Below are 26,891 nucleotides of genomic sequence, written 5' to 3' on the forward strand. Positions count from 1 at the left end.
TTGCTCTTCTATATTTATTGCAGGTATTCACAATAACAAAGATATAGAACCAATGTAAGTGTCCATCAATGGATGTTTAGATAAAGAAAAAGTGATGCACGCGTGCACGCGCACACACACACACACACACACACACACACAGGAATACTACCCAGCCATAAACAGAATGAAATCATGGTTTTTTGCAGCAACATGGATGGAACTGGAGACCATTATCTTAAGTAACATACTCAGAAACACAGTTAAATATCACATGTTCTCACTAATAGGTGGGAGCTGAATAAAGTGCACACATGAACACAGAGAACCACTAGCATTGAAAATGAATCTATCAATGTCATTAACTTTGATATAGCCAAAATGCTTTGAGAAAGTACATAAAGCACAATCTATTAGAAATACATGGAGAATTGACAAAAAATAGAATATTAGTGATAAACTTTGCCCAATTCAAAAGGCAACTGGAATGATCTACAAATAGTTGGACTTGGAATTACTTGCTGTTCCAACAGTTTATTTTTTGTATTTTTTAAAACCAGAACATTATTGCGTGACTAATCGGTGAAATTCTTAAGATGAACTGGATGCTGCGACAGCTGCCCTCTTGGGTTTAGGTGTTGTTCCCTCACGGAATCCATGCCTGAATCTGCGGTGTACACTTTTTAGGTGCCTCATTCGGCCAGTCCCGGCGGTATTTCGTCTTTTAGCCTTGGCACTCCAGTTATACTTTCTCTTGCGCTTGGCGGGCCAGCCACATATGCCACAGGTCAACTTCTGAAGGTGGCAAAGTGTAGTATCTGTTCTCCTGAGTTGCCAACAGTTTATTAAATGAAACATTACCTAGAGGTTTGACCACTGAAGAAGTCCGCTGAGTCCAAGGCTAGGACTCGATGCTCCCAGAGTTCTCTCTTCCTCCAGGGATGTAGCTGCCTCAAATACACAACTGCCTTGGCCCAATGCTAAGTGTCTGCAAGCACTTTGGCAAAAGAGATTTCTGGAATTCAGCTAAGCATGAGAGCTTGCCTGCCTCACCAGTCCTTACATGGAAGCTCCTTCTTTGCTTTGCCTTCGGCAGCTATTTTGGTTCAATCCTTCTGTTTGGATGAACTTGGCCAGCTTGCTTTAAGCATCTCAGCAATCTCCTTCTGTAAATATAAGGGTGTCTAGAAAATATTTTCAATGATGTAAAACAACTGATGAAGCTAAGTGATAGATAAATGGATTGTTCCAGCCTTCCAACATTGTTTATAGGTTTGAAAATTTAAAAATAAAATGTTAGGCAGGGGCATGGGATGCCACGTATTAGAGAAATAATGTGAATCCAAGATGTTGGGGAGGTGGATAGGTGAGAGCAGCATTGAAATGAGTGAGTGCCTGCCGAAGCTCCGTGGTGAATGCATAGGCATGCATTATGCCTTCCTCTCTACCAATGTACATGTTCCAAATTTTTCACAATGAAACATTAAAAGAAAATCAATTGTAAATGGAGCATAGTATGATTCCACTTCAGAAAATACAAAGATAGAAGGCAGATACATTTAAATGTAGATGTGAGGTGGGCTGGCACACAGCGTGCTGTTAGCACTGGTTAGGGAGGATTCGCTGTGTCATTATACGTATTTATAATGCACCGTTTGACTTCTTATATAATATGCATGTATTATTGTTATAATTTTCAAAGCATTAGAAAGGATTTTAAACGTGATAACATAAAGAAAAATAGACTTAAATGCCTTCAGGCCTTAGAAAGATATCAACGTGTGATAGTCTGGGAGTTTGAAGAACTGTAGCCACAGGAATGAACCAGGTCCGTTAAAAAGCAATTCACTCTGTATGTCCGACCAGACACCTCCAGTTTTCAATTTCTGAACAGACCCTTACTCAGTATCCCCTTCACAGGTAACTTAACAGTGTAACAGCCATACTGCGCTGAAATGACCTCTTCTAAAAGTAGCCCACTTGCAATCCCTGCCACTCGTGTTCAGGAACCAGAAGCCAGTTCTGTTTTCCCATGGACTTCACCATACTTACTTCAGTCTTTGACAATTTCTAAGACATTGATTCCAGCTGAGACAAACCTGAATAGACCAACAATTGTGGAAAAGTTTGGTAATATTGTCAAAGAACATCTGTCCCAAAATATACGGAACTAGGCTGTTTTATTGACCATTTAGACCAATCCCTCCATGAACAGATGATGCTTCGGTTCACATGAATTGCCTGAAGGCCTAGATAAAATTGGAAATCCTCCCAACACATTTTGTTTAATGTAGCTTTGAAAACCCTCACAGAGCACAGAAAAGAAAACGAGTTGGCCACCCTCGAATATAAATAGGCAAGAGTGAACAAGTTGAACCTGATACTATATTAAAAGAATAATGCACCATGGCCAAGTACAACTGTTTTTCCAGGCATGCAGCAGCAGGGACGCTAATAGAACATGTGTTTTTACATTAATAGGTTAAAGGAGGCAACCCATTACATAATTTTAATTGAACTAGGGAAGCTGCCTCCGTGATTGTGTGTAGGTGACTGTTCAGCATGAGAACCTCTTCTTATGCTAGGGAATTCCACACCTTGTGAGTAATGTATGGTATGAGAGAGAAGATGGAAGCAGAAATGATCTATTCTTTCAGCTTCTTCTGCATCCAGGGCATGAGTACATGTCCCAGGTTTGACCAATCATACTGACGCCAGATTTTGATAAAAATTAAATAGGTAAGGAAAGAAGTCAGGGCAGTGGCAGCATCATGTCCAGGCTCCTGAGTGGCGGTGTAGCGGTGCCCCCAGAAGAATCCAGGGTCATCTGGTATGCAGAAGTGATCGTACTGGTTTCATGGATGATTTGGCTGTTATCCTGATTGAAGTCTCACCTTTCTGAGGACTTTGGTTCCTCATCTTCCACGGGAATGATCTGGGTGCCCCAGGTTCTAGTCTACAAATTCTCTTTCTGATTCGATCTGCTAGTCAGTTCTTGAGTCAGAGCGGCTGAAAGGGAATCTGATAAAATTAATCAGGCTTCTTAAATTTAAAAATAAATAAAAGTAAACTTCTAGAAAAACAAAAAGTGGCTTGCTTAATGCAATACATATCTACCACCTATATTCTACTTAATAGTGAAATATTAAAAATAGTTCTATTAAAATCAGGGCAAAGACCATGGCTGCTGTCACTGCAGTTGTTAACATGTTTGAGAGAACCAATGCAATAAGCAATAAGGAGAAAATAATGGGAATACTGAAAAGGAAAAGAAAGTCATCATTATTTGCAGGTGATGTGATTTTATCCGGAAAATCCAACAGAATTAACTAAAAAAATAATAAGATCAACCAGATAGTTAAAAACATTAACCTGTTAAAAAGTAAATAGTAACAAGTCAATGAACTTTTCTATATATCAGCAGTGACCAGTTTGTGCCAGAATGGGAAAATCATACCCAGAAATATTTCCTAGAAGATAATTCCTACAAATATTGTTGTTGAGAGAAATATATAAGATCTATACTAAAATCTAAAAACCTATAATATATCAATGTAAAATTGAGAAACAATGTAAATAATTATTGATATTTATTGAGGAATTACTGAATAAATAATGAGACATATCATATTCATGGATATAAAATGTAATATCATAAACATGCCACTTCTTTCTAATCTATATTTTAAATTCCACTGAGAACATGAGTGGAATGAGATATTTTTAGAGAACTTGACAAAACCATTTTAAAGTTTGTAACTGTGAATGAGTGCCCACTAGGAGCAAAGAGAGTCCTACACAATGAAGAGGGCTTGCTCTATGAGCTATCAAATCATCTTATAAAGCTAGGAAGAGTAAAACAAGGTGGGAATGTAACCAGAATAAGCAGAAAATCAATAGAACAGAAAAGAAACTTCAGAAACAGAGTCAAGTGTACATAGAATATAGCAATTACAGTGTAGCATAGAAAAGGATTGCTGTATGTAGGCTAACATATGTAATTGTCACATAGTAAATTTGTCAAGTGCAACTACAGCCATACTTACATGAAATGCATGTATTAGAAAAGAAGAAAGACTGAAAAACAATAATCTAAGCATCCATCTAAAAATTAGTAAAAGAACAGCAAATCAAAGCCACAATCAGAAAACAATGAAATGAAATAGGTAAGTGTAAAAAGTATGACGTCATCATCCTTATCATTATCATGTGGAAAAATGTGAAGGATTACCAATACCAAAAGTTGGTTCCTTGAAGATACTACTGAAATTGATAAACTCCTGGCAAGCTGATGAAGAACCAGAGAGGAAGAAAATATACATGATCCATAAAGGAATTAACAAAGGGACAACTCACAAATACTAAAATGACAAAAAGAACAAATTATCAACAAAGATAAAATTGCCCGATTCATATTGTAAAGCCAGCCAAACTTTGACACTGCAATCTGATTTTTTAAAAAAAGCTTACTACATGCTAGTAATATGTAAAAAGAAATAATGTATCACTAACCTTTTGATTTATTCTTAGAAAGTAAGGCTGACTTAACATTCAAAAGTAAATAAATGTGAACTACCAAGTTAGCAAAAAATAAAGAAAATAAAACCTTATATAATAACCTCAATGAAATAGAGAAAGCATTTGATAAAACTCATCATCCATTTATTGAGGGGGAAAAGACTCTCAGTATATTAGGGAGTGAGGAGAATTATTAACTCCTTAAGCTATATATTCTGCAAAAATCTATAGCAGATCTCTGAACAGTCAAATGGTATAATGTTGGAAGCTTTCTGAGACTGGGAACCAGATAAAGATTTCTGCCTACTTGACTTTTATTCAACATTTTCCTGGAGGTGGTAGTGTAATTAAACAAGCGAAAGAGACAAAAGGTAAAGGACTAAAAAGGTAACAAGGAAAACTCTTGTTTTCAGGTGTTAAGGTTGTATATTTGTAATTGCCTTAAAAATACCAATAAATCATTATAATTAATACATGAATTAGCAAGATCCTTGGAAATCAGTTTTAATACATGAATTAGCAAGATCTGTGGAAATCAGTTTTTTAAAAATCAGCTTTATTTCTATATACCAGCAACAAACAATTAGAAATTGAAAATGTTTAAATATATCATTTAAAATAATATCAAAACATCTGATCTATAAAAATAAAACTAACAAAAGATAAGGAAAAGTCCTTCACAGAATCTAAAACACTACTGAGGACTTTAAGAGGAGGTATAGGCACATTCAATGTAGCAAAAATTTCAGTGTGCCCTGAAATGAAATAAGATTCGATGTAATCCCAATCAATATTTAAATATTTGGGGGAGAGAGAGTTGAAGAGGATTCTTTATGTGGAAATGGAAAACATCATGAATAGTTATAACAATCTTGAAAAAGAAGAACGGTATCTTCCACTATATTTAGTAGTATAAACCTATACTGCTACCCAAAAGATACTATGAGAACTAGTAATTATTATTATTATTATTATTATTATTATTTGAGACGGACTTTTGTTCTTATTGCCCAAGCTAGAGTGCAAGAGGCAGAGGTTGCCGTGATCTTTGCTCACTGCAACCTGTGCCTCCCAGGTTCAAGTGATTCTCCTGCCTCAGCCTCCCAAGTAGCTAGGAGTATAGGTGTGTGCCACCTCGGCCAGCTAACTTTGTATTTTTAGTAGAGATAGAGTTTCACTGTGTTGGTCATGCCGGTCTTGAACTCCTGACCTCAGGTGATCCACCTACCTCAGCTGGCATTACAGGGGTGAGCCACTGCGCCTGGCCCAGTAATTATTATTATTTTTCCATTCTAGCATGAACTGGTCACTGCTGATGTACAGTGACTGAAAAAGACTGGGTGGAGGTGTCCCAAATGCGGCCAATGTTTTATTTCTTGGGCTGGATGGTGTTTTTATGACTGTGTTCATCTGGTGTTAATTCACGAATCGCATCTTTTATGAAAAAGTAGGAAAATTATTTGTCAACAGATTAAGTTATAAAATTTGGTTAAGTTGTAGAAGAAAAGGTTAGATACAATTTCACATCATACAGTAAGAGTAAGTTATAAAATCTGGTTCCATTCTGGAGGAAAGGTTAGATATTAATAGCATTTCATGCCATCTAGTAAAATAAATTTCAATAAGTTAAATAATTAAATCTAAAAATAGCACGATTTAAAGTCCAAAAAGAAAATATGAGAATATACAATCTTGGGGAGCAGGAAGAGGATGAGAAATTGAAGATGATTTGACATAAGATCCTCAGTGCACAACACTGAAAAATATAAAGATTCTGGAAATGTATACAAATTTTTTAATGATGATATATAAAACATGCAAATACTAATGATAAACAGAAAATATACTACATAAGCTAAGAATCGATGTGTTTACTAATAAGATATATTAAGGATTATTAATCAATGTGTTTACTAATAAGATATATTAAGGATTATTAATAGGTTTCAAGAAATATATTTTTTTAACATGATAGACTTAGACTTACACAGGTGAATGACAATTGAAAGAATCCACTGGGAAGAGGAATTTTCTGAGGCTGTTGGTGGCCCCTTTTAAAATTAACATAGGACTGTTCAAAATATATAAAAGAAGACTCATTAAATTGTAAAAACATTATATTTTTATTTGTTCTTCAGCATTGTCAAACATTGTATTCAAGTCTTACTCAAAACAAAAAGTAAATCTTACCTTTTCCAAAAAGAGCAAACTTTCTCTCTCCCACAAACAGTGGTGATAAGAGAAGACAGAAACCAGGTCCCAGGTCAGTCTATCCCTCCTCAGAGGATGCCCCTCCCTGAAGGGAAGGGACTGTTGGTGGGAGATATGTCCACCTGGGACCAGTCTGGTGCCCACTGGAAGCCCACTCTCTGTTTATGAGACCCTGCACAGCCTTCTCTGGGTCCAAGTGGCCTCTTCTCAGCATCCTTCCTCCTGTGAGTGGGCTCAGTAGGTCTGAGCCACCCTTAAGGTGGAAGGGAAGTTAAAGGTGACGGTTTTGGGGGTTGCATAGAGCTTGTACCTGCAGGAGAGGTCCCTTCAGTGTGGGATGGAGCCTGAGGACGGAAGAGAAGGAGGGCAGGGTGAGGCGAAGCCAGGATCGGCCACCCCAGCACCCACCTTGTTCAGCTCAGAACTTCACAAGAATTTGATTTCCACTTTGGTTTTGCAAGTCTTAGGAAGGCATATTTGTTCATCAAGAGGATTTAACATATTTTATGTAACAGTTAGCTTGAATTCTAACTTTAAATTGTTTACACACACAATGTATGAATCTCCATTCGAAGTCTGCCCTTCATTTATTACAGGGGGTCAGATTGCTCCCAAAAGCCTAAGTGATGAGCTTGGAATAGATGAGGGAGTACCTTTTCACTGTTGAAAGAGAGAGAGAGAGAGAGAGAGAGAGAGAGAGAGAGAGAAAGAGAGAAAGAGAGAAAGAGAGAGAGAATATGAAGCAGCCATGGCTGTAAGTCAAGAACCTTGTAGGGGTCATGCTAGAAGTTGAGAAAGGTCCTATCTACTTTACAACTGGGGTTTCCAATCTTTTGGCTTTTCTGGCCACACTGTCTTGGGCCACACATAAAATACGTTAACACCAATGATAGCTGATGAGCTGAAAAAAACAAATCTCATAATGTGTTAAGAAAGTTTACAGATTTGTGTTGGGCCAAATTCAAAGCCATCCTGGGATGCATGTGGCCCACAGGCCATGGACTGGATAAGCTTGCTTTAAAGGCAAGATTTTTTTCCTTTTAAAGAAAAGTTGAAAACCTGTGAATAAAGAAAGTGTGTTAGATAATAAACTTGAAGAATTAGGAATGTTTGAATTGTGTTAAGAAAAAAACCACAGAGATAGTTTTCTAACTTTTTTGTCCCTTAAAATGCTATATTTTTCCATATCAGTCATAATATTTCTACAATATCATTGTTAATTTCTGTATAATAGCCCATCTGAATAATATACCATATTACATTGAACAAATGTACTACTTTGTTTTTGTGGGTAATTTATAATTTTTTTTCAGTTATGAAAAATATCCTGTAAGCATCACCAGAAATAAATATCTAAATATTTCTTAGAAAACTTTCTAAGATAAATTCCTATAAGCGTAATTTTTGAGTCAAAGGATAAGGTTTTAAAAGCATTTACAGTTTGCCTTTTACAAAGTTTAAATCCACTCATCCTCATTTTCTGTGCTGTAAGAGAGTAGTAGCATTCCAGCACCATCACCAAAATCAGGTCGTTTTGTTTACTCTATCATTAGCAGCCACAAATTTCTTAGACAAAAAGATCCGGCTGGTCTGAAGGTAGCAGGTTACCTCAATTGATTGTTCAGTCAGTTATAGAGCAAACTGTTTGCTGTATTCTTTCACCCCTTCTTACTTCTGCATGTGACTAGGGGATATGGTTTGGCTCTGTGTCCCCACCCAAATCTCATGTGAATTGTAATTTGAAATGCTGGACATAGGGTCTGATGGGAGGTCACTGGATCATGGGGGTGATTTCTAATCGTTTAGCACCATCCTCCTAGGGCTGTCTCATGATACAGTTCTCACAAGATCTGGTTGTTTTTAAAGTGTGTAGCACCTCCCAGTTGGATCTCTCTTCCTCCTGCTCCAGTCTTGTAGAATGTGCCTCCTTCCCCTTCCCCTTCCACCATAATTTTAGGTTTCCTGAGGCCTCCCCAGCCATGCTTCCTGTAGCGCCTGTGGAACTGTGAGTCAATTACACCTCTTTTCTTTATAAATTACCCCTCTCTTCTTTGTAAATTACCCAGTCTCAAGCAGTTCTTTATAGCAATGTGAGAACCTACTAATACACTAGTCTTAAAACTTTTTTTAAGACCCATCATTATCTTACATTTGCTTACCTTAGATTACTAGCATAACTTTTTTTAAATGCTTCTTGGTCACTTGTAATTCTTCTTTCATAACTAGTTTGTTCTTTTTGTTTCTTTCTCTAAGGGATTATTCCTTTTACTCATTGCTTTGTCATTGTTTGTTAAGGATTAATCTCTCCATTATTCAGGTGACAAAAAATTTGTCTAGTTTTTCTTACCATTTACACTTTGTATTTATACCTAACTTACAAAATTTAGGTTGCAAAGTGAAAATTAAGAAAACAAGAATGCTTGTTGAGACTTCTTTTGTGTTTTTCAAAAAGGTGGTGTGAACACAAAGTTATTTTCCCCCAGATTTTAGGTAATTATGCTCTTCAGGGGAAAAAAGGCATAAATTCCAAAATTCATCCATGCATGCATATTTCTAATAATAAGAATGCTATTTAAGACACATTGCTTGCCTTACCCATTTGACTAAGACAAATGTTGAGCTTATGTCTCTTCTTGAAGCCAAACAAAAAGAGGAAAATGGCTCCCCATTATGACTACCAGGCTACGAATGGGATTTCACACATGAGCTTTATGTCCAACAGGAAGCTCTGAAATCTGGATGGTATGCAGGCATTGCTGGAAAAGATGTCACATGGATCTCTTGTGTGTGTGTGTGTGTGTGTGTGTGCACACGAGCGCATGTGTATGTGTATGTGCATGTGTATGTGTATGTGTATGTGCGTGTGTATGTATATGTGTGTGTATGTGTATGTGTATGTGTCTGTGTATGTGTATGTGTGTATGTGTATGTGCGTGTATATGTGTGTATGTGTATGTGTGTATGTGTATGTGCGTGTGCGTGTGTATGTGTGTATGTATGTGTGTGTGCATGTGCATGTGCATGTATATGTGTATGTGTGTATGTGTATGTGTATATGTGTATGTGTGTGTATGTGTGTGTGCATGTGCATGTGTATGTGTGTGTATGTGTATGTATGTGTATGTGTATTTATGTGTATGTATGTGTATGTGTGTGTATGTGTGTATGTGTATGTGCATGTGTATGTGCATGTGTATGTGTGTATGTGTATGTGTATGTGCCTGTGCATGTGTATGTGTATGTGTATGTGCATGTGCATGTGCATGTGTCTGTGTGTGTATGTGCATGTGTATGTGTATGTGTATGTATGTGTGTATGTGTATGTGTGTATGTGTATGTGTGTGTATGTGTATGTATGTGTGTGTATGTGTATGTGTGTGTGTATGTGTATGGGTATGTATGTGTGTGTGTATGTGTGTGTGCATGTGCATGTGTATGTGTGTGTATGTGTATGTATATTTATGTGTGTGTATGTATATGTGTATGTGTGTGTATGTGTATGTGTGTGTGTATGTGTATGTGTGTATGTGTGTATGTGTATGTGCATGTGTATGTGTATGTGTATGTGTATGTGTGTATGTGTATGTGCCTGTGCATGTGTATGTGTATGTGTATGTGCATGTGCATGTGCATGTGTCTGTGTGTGTATGTGCATGTGTATGTGTATGTGTATGTGTGTATGTGTATGTGCATGTGTAGAAAAATATGAGACTCAGTCTATTTTGCTAGTCTTTAGCTGGAGAGGTAATAAATTAAGTATGGCATAGAGTCTTATATGAAAAAACACAACCCAGCACTTTGGGAGGTTGAGGCGGTTAGGTCACCTGAGGTCAGGAGTTTGAGACCAGCCTGGCCAACATGGTGAAACCCCGTCTCTACTAAAAATACAAAAATTAGCCTGCTGTGGTAGTGCATGCCTGTCATCCCAGCTACTTGGGAGGCTGAAGTAGGAGAATTGCTTGAACCCGGGAGGTAGACGTTGCAGCCCACCGAGATCCTGCCACTGTACTCCAGCCTGGGTGACAGAGCAAGACTCTGCCTCAAAAAAACAAGAGAAAACCAAAACCAAAAAGAAAAAGATAAAACATGGGACTGGAGGGTGGGGGAGTTCTTTGTAATAAGTGCGATTTTAAACTGACAGTGGTTTTTCAAACAGCCCTGTTCTGCCACTTGTTGACATCAGTGACATTCTGCTGCATTATGTATACATTTCTGGCAACTAGGGGATTCTGAATTATAATGAAAACAGAATGATTGGCATATATTAGAAAATTATGTGTGGTAAGCAGACACCAAGTGCCTACATACATTTATTTGTTGAATCCTCATAATAAACTTATGAAGACATTATTATACCCACTTTTGAATGAGGAAACTGAGAAGGTGAAAAACCCACCTGTACCTATATGAGCCACTCCTACTGAGAATAGTTAAAAAAAAAAAAGGGAACTGGACTTTAGGTCTACATAAGGCAATAAAGCATAGCAGGATGTGAGTAAACATTTTTACCTTGGGAAATATAGATCTTGACGTTAGAAGAGTATTCTTGCATCTTTGTAAAAGTAGCATTAGGCGCTCTGAGACTACAAGGGGATAACGATGAGTCCAAATCAGGAAAGTATAAGAGAGTAACAAGTTTTATTATTTATGATCTGTGTCTGGTAACAAAGGTGACTCGAGTTGAACAGCAGCACCTTTCTGCTGGGCTGAAGGGTATGTGTGGGAAAGTTTGGGAGAAGAGTTAGGGGAAAGCTTATCTCTTCATAAAAATAAGGAGGAACAACTATTTTGGTTTCCAAGGCAACCTTCGTGGGAGGAAGTTAGGACCAGAGGAGAGGGAAGAGGTCGTGAGATGGGGCAAAGCTCCAGTGGCCAGATGATGGAGAAAGTTTTAACAACACATGATTAGATTTTGAGTCGGTAAACATTTGCTATGTCATCTCCCTTCCCCCGCAACCTACTCCCAAACATCCAGAAATACCTCCGCGTGTAGTTTATGTCTCTTTTTTTCTTTTTGGGTAGGTAAAGAACAGTATCTGTTCTGTCTGGCTGAATCTGCAGCTGGATTGATCCCAAAAGCAGTGGCAGTGAAGTTTTCCCTCAAGAAACTGCCCCAAACCATCCCAAGACGGGGCCTTTTGAGATTCCAAAAGAAAGAAGCACCAAATGCCAGGGTACTCAGTCCAAAGAACGTATTAGGAGAACTTACATACAAAGGGCTCTAGCATTAGCATTCTCCAATGGACAGTGAGACGAAAGACGTCCTACCCAGGTATGTCAATAATAGGCTAGTGTCGGGGCCAAGTTATGGAAGGTAGTTGAGGGTTTAAGGAATTTGGCTCAGGCTGGGGCTAGTTTCTACAGGTTTAGCAAGATGGTTTGTCTTTCAGTGTTTTGGGCAAAAACCTAGACAGCGTTATCAGTGCCTGGGAATAGTCAAGGCACTTTGGTTCTAGCCTGCAGAGGAAATCATGCAGCTGGCTGGGTCACAGAGCAGTCAAAGTACTCTGTCGTTCTTGGTCAGGACAAAGAAAGGAAGCGGGGATAACCGGGGCATCCTACAGCATCACATCTGTGTCAACACAGTGAGTTACAATAGCAAGCAGCAGTAGTCCAGGGTCAGAGACGACTGTGAGAATATGAGCACACCAGGAATTCAAATAACTCTCTAGCAGGTTTGGGACTTCCCCAGAGCATGGAATTAGAATGTTGGAGCTGATCAGGAAGGTATCAAGAACTACCATATAGAAAGGTCCCAGATGACCTTGTGTTGTCAATAACACACATCTAAAAAGGCATCTTTTTTCAGTGACTCAAATAAATATTCAATGCCTACCATTATTTGAGTAAACATCAGGTAACTGGAAAAGGATGCCTTTTTGGATGTGTGTTGTTGGCAATAAAACAAAATAATTTATAACCCTATCTTTGTAGATGCATAGGGAGTGACATCCTGAATGGGTTTTCTCAATTGCTTTGGAATCCTTTGCCAGAGAAAATGACAGGCTTAGATCAGCTAACTATCCACTTCCAGCATGTTAAAAAGCCAGAAGGTCTCTGTGACAGGGCTGTGGGAAATCCTTACATCTTTCAGTGACAGGGCAGACTCTGCTGAAATTCAGGCCAAGGATCTTATTGTCAGAGCATGGTAAAGCTGCGAAAGAGACTGAATGCACAGGCTTGATAGGTTGCCTATGTCAAAGTCAGGTCCCTGGTAGGAAGAAAATGGGACCCTAAAACCTAAAAGTGGGACATTTGGTTAATTTCATTGAAAATCATAGTCCAGTAGAAGCAGCTCTTCTCCTTTGCTACAAGTGAGTTTTCCTTCCTTGGAGGCCTCGAAGAGGCTCATGTGAGGCAGGAATCTTACAAGATGAAGCTTGTCCTCTGTCAAATTTGCCCTGATCTCCTGTCATTATCTCTATCCTGCTAAATTAGGGTTAGGTCTCAGCATAAGGACTGGTGATTATTGTCTATTTTCCAAGATAGAGAAAGTAGATGTCACAATGCAGGGTGTGCAGGACCTGACTAATATGTACCAGCAAGATCTGGGATTTTGCAGTTAAGAACTAGAAAGAAAGGGTCAAAGAATATTTATCCTATGGAGGAAAATGTGAGAAAAGGCAAAGATGTTTTAATCTATTATAATATATGAAGTATTAAATGTTTTATTTTACACACTCAGGAGGTTTACTTTGTGGCCTTATATATAGTCCATTTTCATAAATATTTCTTGGCTGATAAAATCAAACATAACTGATGTTTTAAAACATGATATGTGTCTACTATGTTTTTCAATAATGTTATTCTAAGTATGCAATTTAAATTTCTCTGTGCAATATGGCATGAATTGGTTCAGATTTACTGAAGTCTGCCCCACCAAAAATTTTATAAACAATTTCTCTGCACTTAATACTTGTTCAAATCTTGATAAAGGTTATTCTACACATTCTGACTTTACAAACCCTTTTTTTCTTTTATTTATTTCTTTTTTTTGAGACAGGGTCCTACTCTGTCATCTAGTCTGGAGTGCAGTGGTGTGAACACGGCTCAGAGCAGCCTTGACCTCCTGAGATCAAGTGATTCTCCCACCTCAGCCTCCCTAGTAGCTGGGACTACAGGCCTGTGCTATAATCCCTGGCTAATTTTTTATTTTTATTTTTTGTAAGGATAGGGTCTCACTGTGTTGTCCAGGCTGGTCTTGAACTCCTGGGCTCAAGTGATCCTCCCACCTCAGCCTCCCCAAAGTCCTGAGATTACAGATGTGAGCCACTGCACCCAATATTAAGCAATTTTTGAAATAGTTAATATATCAATATAAAATTGTTCATTATGCAGTTTGTCAGCATGTTTAAAGCTTGAATTTGTCAAGAATTGCAAATGCTATTTTAATGTATTATTGTGCCTAGTCTGCCTACTTTTCCTTTTTAATCTCCTTATATTTACTTTATACTTTTCATATATGTATATATGATATATATGTGTGAATTAAATTGTTACATTTGTTTTTAAATCTACTTCAGGGTTTTGTGGGGTTTTTTCTTTTTGAGACAGAGTCTTGCCCTGTCACCCAGGCTGGAGTACAGTGGCACAATCATGGCTCACTGCAGCCTTGACCTCTAGGGTTCAAGCGACCCTCCCACCTCAGGCTCCTAAGTAGCTGGGATCACAGCTGGGCACCACCATGCTTGGCTAACTTCAGGGATTTCAGAAGGGGAATTTAAGCCATTTATTTTAAATAGGGTAACAATTATTAGACCCAAATGGTATGTTTGACATCAATTCTATTGAATTTATCTTTATCTTTCTCTGTCTCCACAAATACAGTTTATTATTTGTTTGCTTCTATTTTGTGGATTGAAAAGATGGTTGAAATCTTGTTTTATATTTTGCTATTTAAATGGTTTAAAAGAGCTCCAGCTCTTCCATGCCTAATCCTCATAGGAAAGCACTGTTAACAGTTTGGTTTTTGTCCTTCCCATATTTTCCCTATGATTTTTTAGACATAAAATATATTTATATTGGCATTAATCAATATAGAGATGTTTAGCTATTAATATGCAATCATATATGTTTTATTTACAAAAATGGGATACTATAATTTTTCATTCTCACTTACCAATAAAACATGGACAACTGTCCAGACCAGCTCATATGGCTCTCTGCCATTCTTCTGTAGCAGCTACATAGAATTCCCTTGACTATATGTATCATTTCCTTATTAATGGGCATTTAAGTCCGTCCCAGTTTTTTGCTAGGTTTAGTATTACAAACAATATCCAATAGCTATTCTTGTGCACAAGAATTTTTACTTATCTGTTTTACTATTGCTTTGTCTAAGAGTAGACTCATAGGTAAAACTGCTGGGTATTTGCATAATATATTTCAAATTTTAATAAATGCTCCACAGCTGCTTTCCAAAAAAGTTTTCGTAATCAACTAAGTACTTATATTTTTTAAATTATCAAAATCAGAATAAGGACTATTGAGTATCATTACCTCCCACCCAACCATCAATTTTCTTGTCCTTATCCACCCAATTTATCCACACACAGTAACAGCTGTACTTTATCATGATTTTCTATATGTAACTTCTACAATGAGCATTTTTTTTGCATTTGATTTTGTCACTCTATTATCAAAGTTCTAATAAAATCTATATTTAATTGGTTTCCATGTTCAGTTGTTATATTAATCCATTTTCATACTGCTATAAATAACTACCTAAGATGGATAATTTATAAAGAAACGAGGTTTATTTTTTTATTTTTATTTATTTATTTTTTTTGAGAGGGAGTCTTGCTCTGTTGCCCAGGCTGGAGTATAGTGGCGTGATCTCGGCTCACTGCAACCTCTGCCCCCTGGGTTCAAGTGATTCTCTTCCTCAGCCCCCTGAGCAGCTGGGATTACAGGCACCAGCCACCACACCCAGCTAATTTTTGTATTTTAATAGAGATGGGGTTTCACCATGTTGACCAGGTGGGTCTTGAACTCCTGACTTCAAGTGATCCTCCTGCCTTGGCCTCCCAAAGTGCTGGGATTATAGGCATGAGCCACAAAACCTGGCCAAGAAAAGAGGTTTAATTGACTCACAGTTAGGTATGGCTGGGTAGGCCTCAGGAAACTTACAATCATGGAGGAAGGCAAATGAGAAGCAAGGCATATCTTACATGGTGACAGCAGAGGAGAACAAGGTGGAAAGTGACACACTTTTAAATCATTAGGTCTCTTGAGAACTCACTCACTATCAGGAAAACAGCATGGGGGAAATCTGTCCCCATGATGCAATTCCCTCCCACCATGTCCTTCCCATGACACATGGGAATTACAATTCAACATGAGATTTGTGTGGGGACACAGAGCCAAAACACATAAGTTGTAGTTCTGTATTTCTGCATTTTTATTTCTATCTTGCTGTCTTGAGGTATGTTTTAGAAGAGTTTTTTTTAGGAACAAAAGTACAAAAGTAGTATGTTTCTGAATTCCTTGATATCTTGAGAAATCTGTCTATTGCTTTTACATCTGAATAACTTAGTAAGGTATAGAGTATTTATTGACAAAATATTTTGCATTTTCAAATGTTGTTTTAGTGCATTTGAGGATGAATAATAGAAATCCGAGTCCAGACAGTTTTTTGTCGTTTTGTTTTTTCCTATATGTTTAATGTCACTTGTATATTTTTTTCCAGTATTGAGAGTAATCTAAAATTTGGTATATATTTAGGTGCAAGATTTTTATTTATTTTTTTGAACACTAAGAATTCTTTAGATTTGTAGACCCACGGATTACATCATCTCAGGAAAGTTGCTTCTCTAAAGGCTTTGATCGTTTTATTTTTGGTTCAAGTTTTCCCTCTTTCCCTGGAAAAACAGTTTTAAGACTGAGGCTCCTTTGTCTGTGCTACATTCCTTGCATTTCTTCTCATTCATCTCCTTGTCATTTTGCTCTGGAATTTGGTTGTTTTCTCAGGGTCATCTTTTATATCAATTTTTTATTTCCTACTGTGCCTTTTCTTCCCTGTCAGTCTCCAATATTGATTTTTAGTTTGTATTTGCATCTAGAGTTTTCTTATATTTTTGTTGTTCCTTTCCTTCCTTTTTGCATCTCCATCTTTTTTTTTTCTTTTTATATTTTCTTTGTCAACTTTATAAAGTTACCTAGGAAATATCTTCTAAATTAAAAAATAGCATAAAGTTATGTCATCTATGTGATCTTTTTTTAACATCTCAAAACAATAATCTCTCTTTAATAAGGTGTACTTCTAGTGCTCCCATTTTTGTTTTTGAATTGTGTATGATTCCTTAAATGGCCAGAGAGTTCTCCAGGTTCCTGGAGTGTGCGGTGAGAGGAACATTCTTAGCCTCCTCACTGCTGACTTGAGTGGTTTCCCTTAACTTTCAGTGCCTTGCAGGCAACATGGGTCTACAGACTGTGGTAGGGTGTATACATCCTTTGGGAGGATAGGTTATTTAAACTGGAAGCCCAGTTTGCAATGTTTTTGAAAAGCATGCTTCATTGAAGTCTGTACATCTGCTCCAGTGTTCACTCCTTGCATACCTCATCCTGGCTCCATTTTAGCTCATAAAGCTTTCATCATGGGTGACTAAGCATCCCGGAGAGCAGTGCAGCTCTTCCTGGCCCTTATGTTCTCCGTCATGTCTATTCTGTGAGATATAGATCTGAGCGGATGCATAGAAAAAAATAGAGGGACAATTGCAAGACCTTTTTTAGCCAGATCAGAAGATAAATGTCACACAGCGGAAGGATGACCCCTGGTGTGCTTAGGTGAATGCCTCAGAGTTGGTCAAAGAAAATGTGGCGGGAGAGGTGCTCAAAGTTTTAGCCTACCTCATTTGGTACTGTATGATCTATGCCAGATTCCAGAGGTCAGAGCATGTAATATAGTCCAAAAATATAATCTCAGTCCTTCATTTCAAAGGTGTGATTGTTAGAATCCTGCTCAGATTTTGGCCAGTGTGGTTTTCTTGTCTTTCTCTCTCTCTCTCTCTCTCTCTTTTTTTTTTTTTTTTTTTTTTGACAGTTTCACCCTTGTTTCCCAGGCTGGAGTACAAGGGTGTGATCTTGGCTCACTGCAACCTCCGCCTCCTGGGTTCAAGCGATTCTTATGCCTCAGCCTCCCAATAGCTGGGATTATAGGCACCCACCACCATGCCCAGTTAATTTTGCAATTTTAGTAGAGATGGGGTTTCATCATGTTGATCGGGCTGATCTTGATTACCAGCCTGACCTCAGGTAATCCAACCACCTTGGCCTCCCAAAGTGCTGAGATTACAGGCATGAGCCACCACCATGCCCAGCTCTTTTATTTCTGACAATACTGTTGGGTTTTTTGGTTCCAGTTCTCCATCCTCTCTGTATTCATACTCTTTACCCTGTGACCTTGCAATTCTTCCCATCATTGAGTGGAGTCTTTCCCTATCACTTGAATCTGGGCTGGCCTCATAATGGGGTTTGGCCAGCAGAATATGGTAGAAGTGACAATGTGCCGGTTCTAAGACCAGACCTCAGAAGCCTTGCAGACTTCTCTCTCTCGCTCCACCTACTGCTACGAAAACAAGACTGGAATAGCCTGTCACAGGATGAGTGACCACATGGAATAGAGCCAAGTTGTCCCAGATGAGGTTGTCCTAGATCAGCCAGCTCCCAGGAAACCTGCCAACTGCCCACACAAAGGAGCCCAGCTGAGATCAGCTTAGTCTGTACTAGATCAGCAATCTGCAACGGATTTATACAATTCTGTAGCTCAGGAGAAATAGTACATGATTGTCAACTAAGTTTTGGGATGGTTTGTTAGGCAGCAATAACTAACTGATGAATTACATTTAATCACAGGAGCTGTTTAAAGATCCTTGACATAAATGCAAATTGTACTTCAGCTACATTGGAATGATTTACTTTCCTACCAGGAGAAATACAAGTCCTAATCTCACTGCATCCTGACTAGTATTTTTTTTTAATGTGTAATTTTGAGGACAACTAAGTTGATGGAAAAGGTGTCTCAGTTTAATTTGTACTTCATTGAGTCATAGGGCTATTTAAGAATTGTTCATGCATTCATTGCAAATTTTAAATCATCCATCAAAGTTTTTTAGTATGTTTTGCCCACTTTACTTTTGTGTAAATTGGTTTAAAAATTTTTTCAATGTCTCACTCTCCTCAAAACACTTTTAAATTTAGTCATATACATTACAGCATGTTGAAATTTCCAAATGGACTTGGAAAAAACATTACTGATGGAATGAGCCAAGGAATATTGAATGCTACCATGTATTAATCACAATGCTATTAATTTCACATATGTTATCTAAATCTCAACAATTTTTATGGTAAAAACATTCATAAGTAGTTTTATAGATGAGAAAATTGAATTTAAATAAATTGCATAAGAATACAAACAAGTAAATAATTGAACCAAGTTTTAAACCCAAGTGATTTGTCTTGTGTCTGAACTCTTTACCATCAGCCTCTTGCTGTTCCTAAATGAAGGTTTCACCTTTCTAAAGGTATTTGTTTCTAATTCCTTTTTTTTTTTTTTGATCTGCCGGTGTTTTAATGCCTAAACACACTTTGATTGGATTCGTGAGAATCTTTCTGGCATGTGATAAACTGTTGATAGGCATTCATAGTTCATACTTGTGTGTTACTTTTGTCTTGTGCTTTTTTAATAAGTATTTTGATGGAAAGGTGAGTGAGGGCAAATTAGCCAGCTGCCATCCTCATCTGACACTTGTTATCAACATCTCTTTTTTAAATTTTAATTTTTGATCAACATATCTTAATAATCTAAAACTACTACAAATAATTTTTAAAATGTATACACTGTAAATTTTGCTTCACAATATATTTTTCATTTATTTATAATTAAAAAAAATAGAGACAAAGTCTCTCAGTGTTGCTCAGGCTGGACTTCAATTCCTGAGCTCAAATGATCCTTCTGCCTCAGCCTCTCAAGGAGCTGGAACTGCAGGTACATGCCACCACACCTGGCTTTTGCTATGTATTTAAATGATGAATCTTGTTTCTGCTCCTGGCTTTAAAAATTTTTAGAGTTTCTTTAGGGTTCTCCATTACTTGCTGAATTAATTCTTTCTTTCTTTTTTTTTTTTGAGACTGAATTTCACTCTTGTTGCCCAGGCTGGAGTGCAGTGTTGTGATCTCGGCTCACCACAACCTCCACTTCCCAGGTTCAAGCGATTCTCATGCCTCAGCCTCCTAAGCAGCTGGAATTACAGGCATGTGCCACCATGCCCAGCTAATTTTTGTATTATTGGTAGAGATGGGGTTTCTCCATGTTGGTCAGGCTAGTCTTGAACTCCCAACCTCAGGTGATCCACATGCCTTGGCCTCCCAAAGTACTGGGATTACAGGCGAGAGTCACCGCGCACGGCACTTGGGCACTTGCTGAATTAATTCTAACAGCTGGAGCTGGGCATGTTTGGCCTATCTCAATATGTCTCACACCTTTGCTTCCAGTCTCTCTAACACCACTCTCTTTGCTCCAGTTAAATTTCCCAAGTACATTCTGTTCGTTCTGTCTTCTGCTTTTTCATGTATGCTTTTCTTTCTTCTTAGGATGTCTTTCGGTCACCCAACAAACTTCTGCTCCTCATTGAAAGCTCTATTAGTGGAGGCTTTTCTAGCCTTCTAGCCGTATTAGCATGGTTGCTCCTCTCACACTGTCAATACCTGTCTCATCCCCTACATCATACTGTATGTACATGTTTAACTCGACCACAGGCTTAGTGTAATTGATATTTACACTGCCTCTCACAAAGTAGAAGCTCAGTAATAAATTATTTAATTAATAAATAAAATAAAAATATATGCAATAAATAGAAAGGATAGCTAAAATATCCTTTAGTGGGAAAAAGAAACAAAAGGCATACAGATTGGAAAACAAGAAATAAAACATCCTCTATTCACAGACAACATTGAAAATTTCAAGAAATCTAACCCAAAACTCCTAGAACGAATAAATGAGGTTAGCAAGGTCACGGGATACATAATAAATACACACACACACACACACACACACACACACACTTTGTTTCGTTTTGGGTTTTTTTCTATTCTACTAGTGAATGAGTTTTAGTTATGCTTTTTATTTTTCATATTTTGTGGTGCCTTGACATCTTAGGGGTTTTGCAGGCTTGGAAGAAACTGCCCCTTCCAGGGCGAGCTAATTCCTAGAGATAGCAAACAACTTGCCCACCAAGTTGGGCAAGTTGTTTGCTATGAAGCCCGCCATTCATATGTAAACCAACCAATCCAGAGTCTATGCCCACAGCCACCTCCTTTATCCAACTCACACAGCAAGCCAATTTTCCTTGCCCTAAGTCTCCCCAGGGACAAGTACAAGACAACTAGAGACCCCCTCTATAGCCCACAGCCACTGAAATATTGAATCTATCAAATCCTAGACTTGCTCAAACTGGCCTGCCCTGCCTCGCCATTCTTTCCCATGGGATACAAAATGGAGACTCTGGCTGGGCGTGGTGGCTCACGCCTGTAATCTCAGCACTTCGGGAGGCTGAGGCTGGAGGATCACCTCAGGTCAAGAGTTCGAGACCAGCCTGACCAATGTGGAGAAACCCCATCTCTACTAAATATACAAAATTAGCCGGGCATGGTGGCACATGCCTGTAATCCAGCTACTTGGGAGGCTGAGGCAGGAGAATTGCTTGAACCCGGGATGTGGAGATTGCAGTGGGCCGAGATCATGCCACTGCACTCCAGCCTGGGCAACAAGAGCAAAACTCTGTCCCACCAAAAATAAAAATAATAATAATAAATAAATAAATAATAAATAATAAAAATAAAAATAGAGGCTCTGAGTCATAACTCTCCCGGGCTCCTGACTGACCCAGGAGCTCCCCTTGTGGCCCTGCGTGGTATGTCATGCCTCCTGTTTTAGGATCTGTGAGTATAAACTTCTTTCTTCAGAGAAATAAATTTCCATGTCTGTATGTCTGCACGTGCATACTTAATTAAAACAAATCTGAAGTATACTTTAATACAAAGTGAAATTCAAAATTAAAATCAATACCTTTTACAATAGTACCAAAAAATGTAACTCTTAGAATCTATGTGGAAACTCTTAGAATGTGTGTAGAATTTACATGCTAAAAACTTGAACTACTGATGAAATAAATCAAAGGAAACCTAAATAAATGCAGAGGAATGCTAAGTTTGTGGGTTGAAAGGTATTCAGAAATTGGAAGATTGTTAAAATTTCAATTCTTCTGAAATTGATCTATAAATTTAACACAGTTGCAGTCAAAATCCTAGTAGGATTTTTTTGTAGATATTGATAAACATTCCTAAATTGATATAAAAAGGAAAAGAAATGAAAATAGACAAAATAATGTTTAAAAAGGACAGAATTGGAGGGTTCACACTAGCTGATTTTAAGGCAGTGTATGTCTACAAAATAGCATATTTGTAAAATGATAGAAAGATCAGAGGCACAAAATAGAGAATCTAGAAAGAGACTCCCACAAATATAGCCAAGTGATTATCGAAAAGTTGCAAAAGCGGTTCAATCAAGAAAGGATCATCTTTTCAATAAATGGTGTTAGAAAAATTGGACATCCCATGTGCAAAAACAAGCCAGCAAATAAAAAAGTCACCATCCATACCCCACACCTAAAAAATAGCAAGAATTCAAAATGAACCAAATACTTAAGTGTAAAACGTTAAAACTTATAAAGCAAAACACAACTCTAGATAGATTGAACTCTATCAACTTTAAAGATGTTTACCCTGTGACAGAAACTATAAGAGAATGAAAGACAAACCACAGATGGGGAGGAAATATTCAGAAATCTTATCTGACAAAGACGTTGTATCTAGAACATATAAAGAACTCTCAAAAATGAACAATATAAAAGCGAACAACCCATTTAAAAATGAGCAAAAATTTTGAGCAGACGCTTTACTACAAATGATAGATGGATGGAAGATAAGCGCAAAAGTAGATGCTCACCATCATTAGTCATTAGGAAAGTCCAAATGACAGTCTTGCATGATTGGCTACAATTTGATCCTGTACAGAGACTGTGCGAGATATTGCACACCTTCAACAGCTCGGTCCTTTTCCTCCACGAGCTATAGTGCACTCCTTTCTGCCATTATGGTGAAGGCCTGTCCTCAAAGATCAAGCCCCTGATCGGTTCAAGTCATCATTTTCTCGGTATTATAGGGACCATTTGTGAATGGCGTTCTGTTTGCTGGTCTTTATGGGCACCTGGTCTGAGATGAGCAGGTGAGTAGTCATGTCAGCCCCTCCCTGAGTCCTCCTGACAGAAGGGGGAAGACATGGTTGCATGGGCATTATAACACAGGTGTTTGTATATGCTTCTCAAAATGCCTTCATCACCTTACGTCATTATGTAAGGTTAATGTTAGGAGGGGCGTATCAGGACTGTGACTTATTATTATTCTATTTACAAGAGTATTTTGAGTACCTTAGAAACAATAAGTATGACTACTAAGTTGGCTTTGAAATTCAGGCATATGTTTTCCTTTCTCCACCAAATACTCTTCTCTTTAAGGTAAGGGCAGCTGACATCTGCAAACTCTAGATTCCAGGTCTTCTGCTTGAAACAAAACCTTAAGGAAATTACAGAACTCAAATAACCATTTTTCTTTCTTCTGTAAAATAGGATCATGCCACCCAGACTACAGTCGGACTGTAAGGAATAAAAAACAGAACAGGCCAGGACCAGTATTTCATGCTCATCATCCCAGCACTTTGGGAGGCTGAGGCAGGAAAATCGCTTAAGCTTGGGAGTTCAAGACCAGTCTGGGCAACTTGGTGACACCCCATCTCTACCAAAAATACACACACCCCCAAAAAGTTAGCCTGGCATGGTGGCATACACCTCTACTCCCAGGTACTCAGGGAGGCTGAAGGAGGAGGGTTGCTTGAGCCTGGGAGGTGGAGGTTGCAGTGAATGGAGATTGCTCTGCTGTATTCCACCCTGGGCATTGGAGTGAGACCCTGTCACAAAAAAATAAAAATAAAAAAGGAAAATACACAGGAGTCTATATGTACTGCTATTGGACTTGGCCTGTAGAAGCTTCTTTACTCAGGATGTGAAGCTTTGTGTACTGCTATTTTAATATCTTTTGTCTTCAGTATATAAAAAGCAACTCCTCAGGGGAGAATAAAGCACACCCCAAGGACTGCTACATCAATAACTTCTATTGAGACATGTTGACTTGTCAAGTCATCTCCATGATGGATAGAACAGAGCGCAAACATCTTAGCCAAGTTGATGCTGATTCACTGAAAATAACGGGGTGAACACCCTGGAAATCAGTTGAGGTAAAAATAAATATATCCTTTATTGTGGTTCGGTGACATTGTGCTAATTTAGAAACCATGGTTTCTGGGAGAGTTTTTGTTTTCTCTCAAGTCTCTGGTTGGAAACATCACATGGTTGTGCTGTTGCTGTTTACTGCCACAGCCTGTCCAAGTCTATTCTCGGAGAGTTTTCTCCATATAGGAGTTGATACCAATCCAAGTGTAAAATCCGGAGAAATGTGTGCATAGCTTTCTGCGTGGATTGGTAGCTGAGGTTCGAAAAGTGGTCTGCTGTGAGCTCATCTGACCAGAAAATCTGACTGTTGTCAGGCAAAGAAAATGGTCTGTCAGGAAAGGACTGGGCACCCCAAGTGGAATAAGGAAAGAGAAGGGCTGTGCCTCCTTGCAGAAAGGGGCACAGCTGGTGAAGCTGCCTTCACATTGTCCGAAGTTCCCACTTCTGGAAAGTTCCAGTTGTAAGAGTGAAATCAACGCCAAGAGGCAGGTCAGTAGAATGAGAGCCGCTGAGAAACTAGCCACTGTGCAGTGTGGGTGGAAGCGGAAGGAGATTTGATTTTGGCAAGTCTGTACTCAGGTCTTCAGTAGGGAGTCCTGAAGTCAGGGTGAAGAAGCCTTTGTTTATTCTAGAGGAGGTGGGGTTCGGGGTATGGGAAAGAAAATAACTTCTCAGAAAGTGAAAAAAAAAAAAGCTCATGTAGAGGATGTGGGGCAAAATAATAGGAAGGAATAAATCAGCATTGTACAGAATGTGGCTGGTTCATAGAATTCCAGGTTCTAAAGATTATGTGCCCAAAGCCTCTGCATTTTATGTGAACATACACAAACCACATGTCGACCAAATGCACAAAAATGTGCATACATGGAGCAGTGAGCCACCAACAGTAACCAGCATTTCACTTCTCTGCATCTCAGTTGGCTGTCCCTAGTTCTGGCATTCTGGCACTGTGTGCAGTGTAACAGAAAACCCGGTTTGGAAGCTAGGCTTGCCCAACAATAGATATTCTGGGGTGATTTTCATCCCTTAGCTTTTGTCATTACGATATTTGCTTTGTGTGCCTGTTGTGCAAATATAGGACGGTTCCTGAAAGGTGCCTCTGAGCATTCTTGAGTGTAAGGTAAGAAAGGAAAGTGTGTAAGACAGAGGCCAAGAACACCTGTCACAGGGTACCCGCCTAGAGTGTCTGTACCGCATCCTTTCTGCTACACTGTTTGCACACACACAAAAGGGCCGAGGAGCCGGGGTTGGTGCTGGATCTGCCCAGTACGCGTGCCGGGTGTTGGAAGGATGGGGCCGGCGGTAACAAGAATCAATATATATTTACCGCTGGGGCGGGGGTGGGGGTGCGCGGAGGCTGCAGGGCGGGGCAGCGCTAATGAGAGCAAGCCCGGCTTGTGGTTGGTTCTGGAGTCTGGTACCCACAGAGGAGCAGGCAGGGAGGGAGGGGAAGCAAGCGGGAGGATAAAGCGATGAAGTGTGCTGCGTTACCGCGCATCAGGCGCTGTTGTTGAAGCCGGAACACCGTGCGTCTCTGACCTAACCGGCCCCCTCCTCGCGCATACACTCGTCGAGCGGCGCGCGCCCCTCCGCCGTGGCAGTAGCCGTGGCCGCCGCTCGCTCGGGGCACCCGGCAGCCAGAGCGCGGCGAGAGCCGGCGGTCGCCAGGGTCTCCTCCCCAGCAAGTCCCAGGCTCCCGGTGCACTATGTGGGGCACGTGCGCCCCCCAGCTCTAACCTGCACGCTGACAGGAGCATGATCTGTGCCCAGACCAGGGCTGCCAAGGTAAGCAGGCGTCGCGCGGGGACACTGCCTGCCGCCCCTTCCCCCCGCCCTTCTCTGGGCGGCTTCCCCGTCGCTCGCGAGGCCCCGGCAGCGCCCTCCCTTCCTGGGGCCGAGATCCACCCTCCTCCCCACCCTCTCGCTTCTCCCGCGAGGTTCAATTGTCAGCCTGGGACGCGCCGCAGCCCAGGCAGGACCGGCATCCCCGGGTGGCGACCCCGGCTTGGGTACGGCAGGCGCACCCGGCCCTCCTGTGGGGCAGTGAGAGAAACAAAGAAGCCCCCAAGCGGGTTCGCAGCGCCTCCCCCGCCCTTCAGCGCCCTCCCAGTGGCGAGGAGGTGTCAGGGGAGGGGGCGGAGAGACCTACGTAATCCCCCTTCCCAGCCCACACCCACCCCTTGTGAACCAAAGCTCTGGATTTGCGCTTCGCCTTGGGCTCGCTTTTGAGCAATTGTGTTGCATGCAATGCCGTGGTTAGCCCAGCGAGCGCCCGGAGCGTCCGCACGGGTTCGCCCGTGCTCGCTCGAGGGGCGCGTGGCCAGGTCCGGTCCTTGCTCCCGTGGATGGTGCAGGAGGGAAGGGGGCACGTTGTGGGTGCTCCCCCAGCGCCTCCAGGTTCCCGGCCCGCTGCGCCGCTCAGCCGGGCCTGCCACCTGAGTTTTAGCGGGAGCAGCCCGTCAGGTCGCCTACCGTATTGCGACTTGCAGACAGGCAGGGAGGGAGCCGCCGACAGAAAAAAAAAATGCGTCCGGTCCTTTTTTGGCTGGAGGTGCGCTTCCTGCTACCCCTACGTTCCCAGGCAGTGCCAATGCAGCAAAATCCGAGGGCTCAAACAATGTGGCCCCTCCATCCCCGGCTTCGGGGCATTCTGATTGCTCTGCTGCTTTGACGTCCCGGCCACTTGGCTGGTTTTCAGAGCCATGGATGCGCGGTGTCTCTGTCTTGCACACAGAGGCTGGGCACCATAACTTCTTCCCTGCCGAATTTCAGCGCGTGGGGGGAGCTGGCAGGGACACAGGCTGCAGAGATGCCCGGCTTCCTGTGGTTCCGGGCACC

The 26,891-nt window shown here is 40.1% G+C and overlaps 1 protein-coding gene and 1 long non-coding RNA gene across 20 annotated transcripts in view; one reads left to right on the top strand and one right to left on the bottom strand.

The window, feature by feature from the left end:
* Positions 1–26,823, bottom strand: LOC144578323 (uncharacterized). Its single transcript, XR_013523844.1, has 3 exons — positions 22,715–26,823; positions 6,688–7,052; positions 1–2,988 (listed from the first exon to the last, which is right to left on the bottom strand). It is a non-coding gene; the product is annotated as an uncharacterized LOC144578323 (long non-coding RNA).
* Positions 25,548–26,891, top strand: part of HECW1 (HECT, C2 and WW domain containing E3 ubiquitin protein ligase 1) — a 461,351-nt gene continuing 460,007 nt past the window's right edge. For all 19 annotated transcript variants that reach the window (XM_035253249.3, XM_078342276.1, XM_078342281.1 and 16 more), the window contains exon 1: positions 25,548–25,838. Coding sequence is in view for 8 of the 19 variants with exons in the window: in XM_035253247.3 (XP_035109138.3) it covers positions 25,809–25,838 (30 nt within the window). In the remaining 11 variants the exon portion in view is untranslated. The remainder of the gene's footprint in view (positions 25,839–26,891) is intronic.

Source organism: Callithrix jacchus, chromosome 11 (genome assembly GCF_049354715.1).
Source record: "Callithrix jacchus isolate 240 chromosome 11, calJac240_pri, whole genome shotgun sequence".
NCBI lineage: Eukaryota > Metazoa > Chordata > Mammalia > Primates > Cebidae > Callithrix > Callithrix jacchus.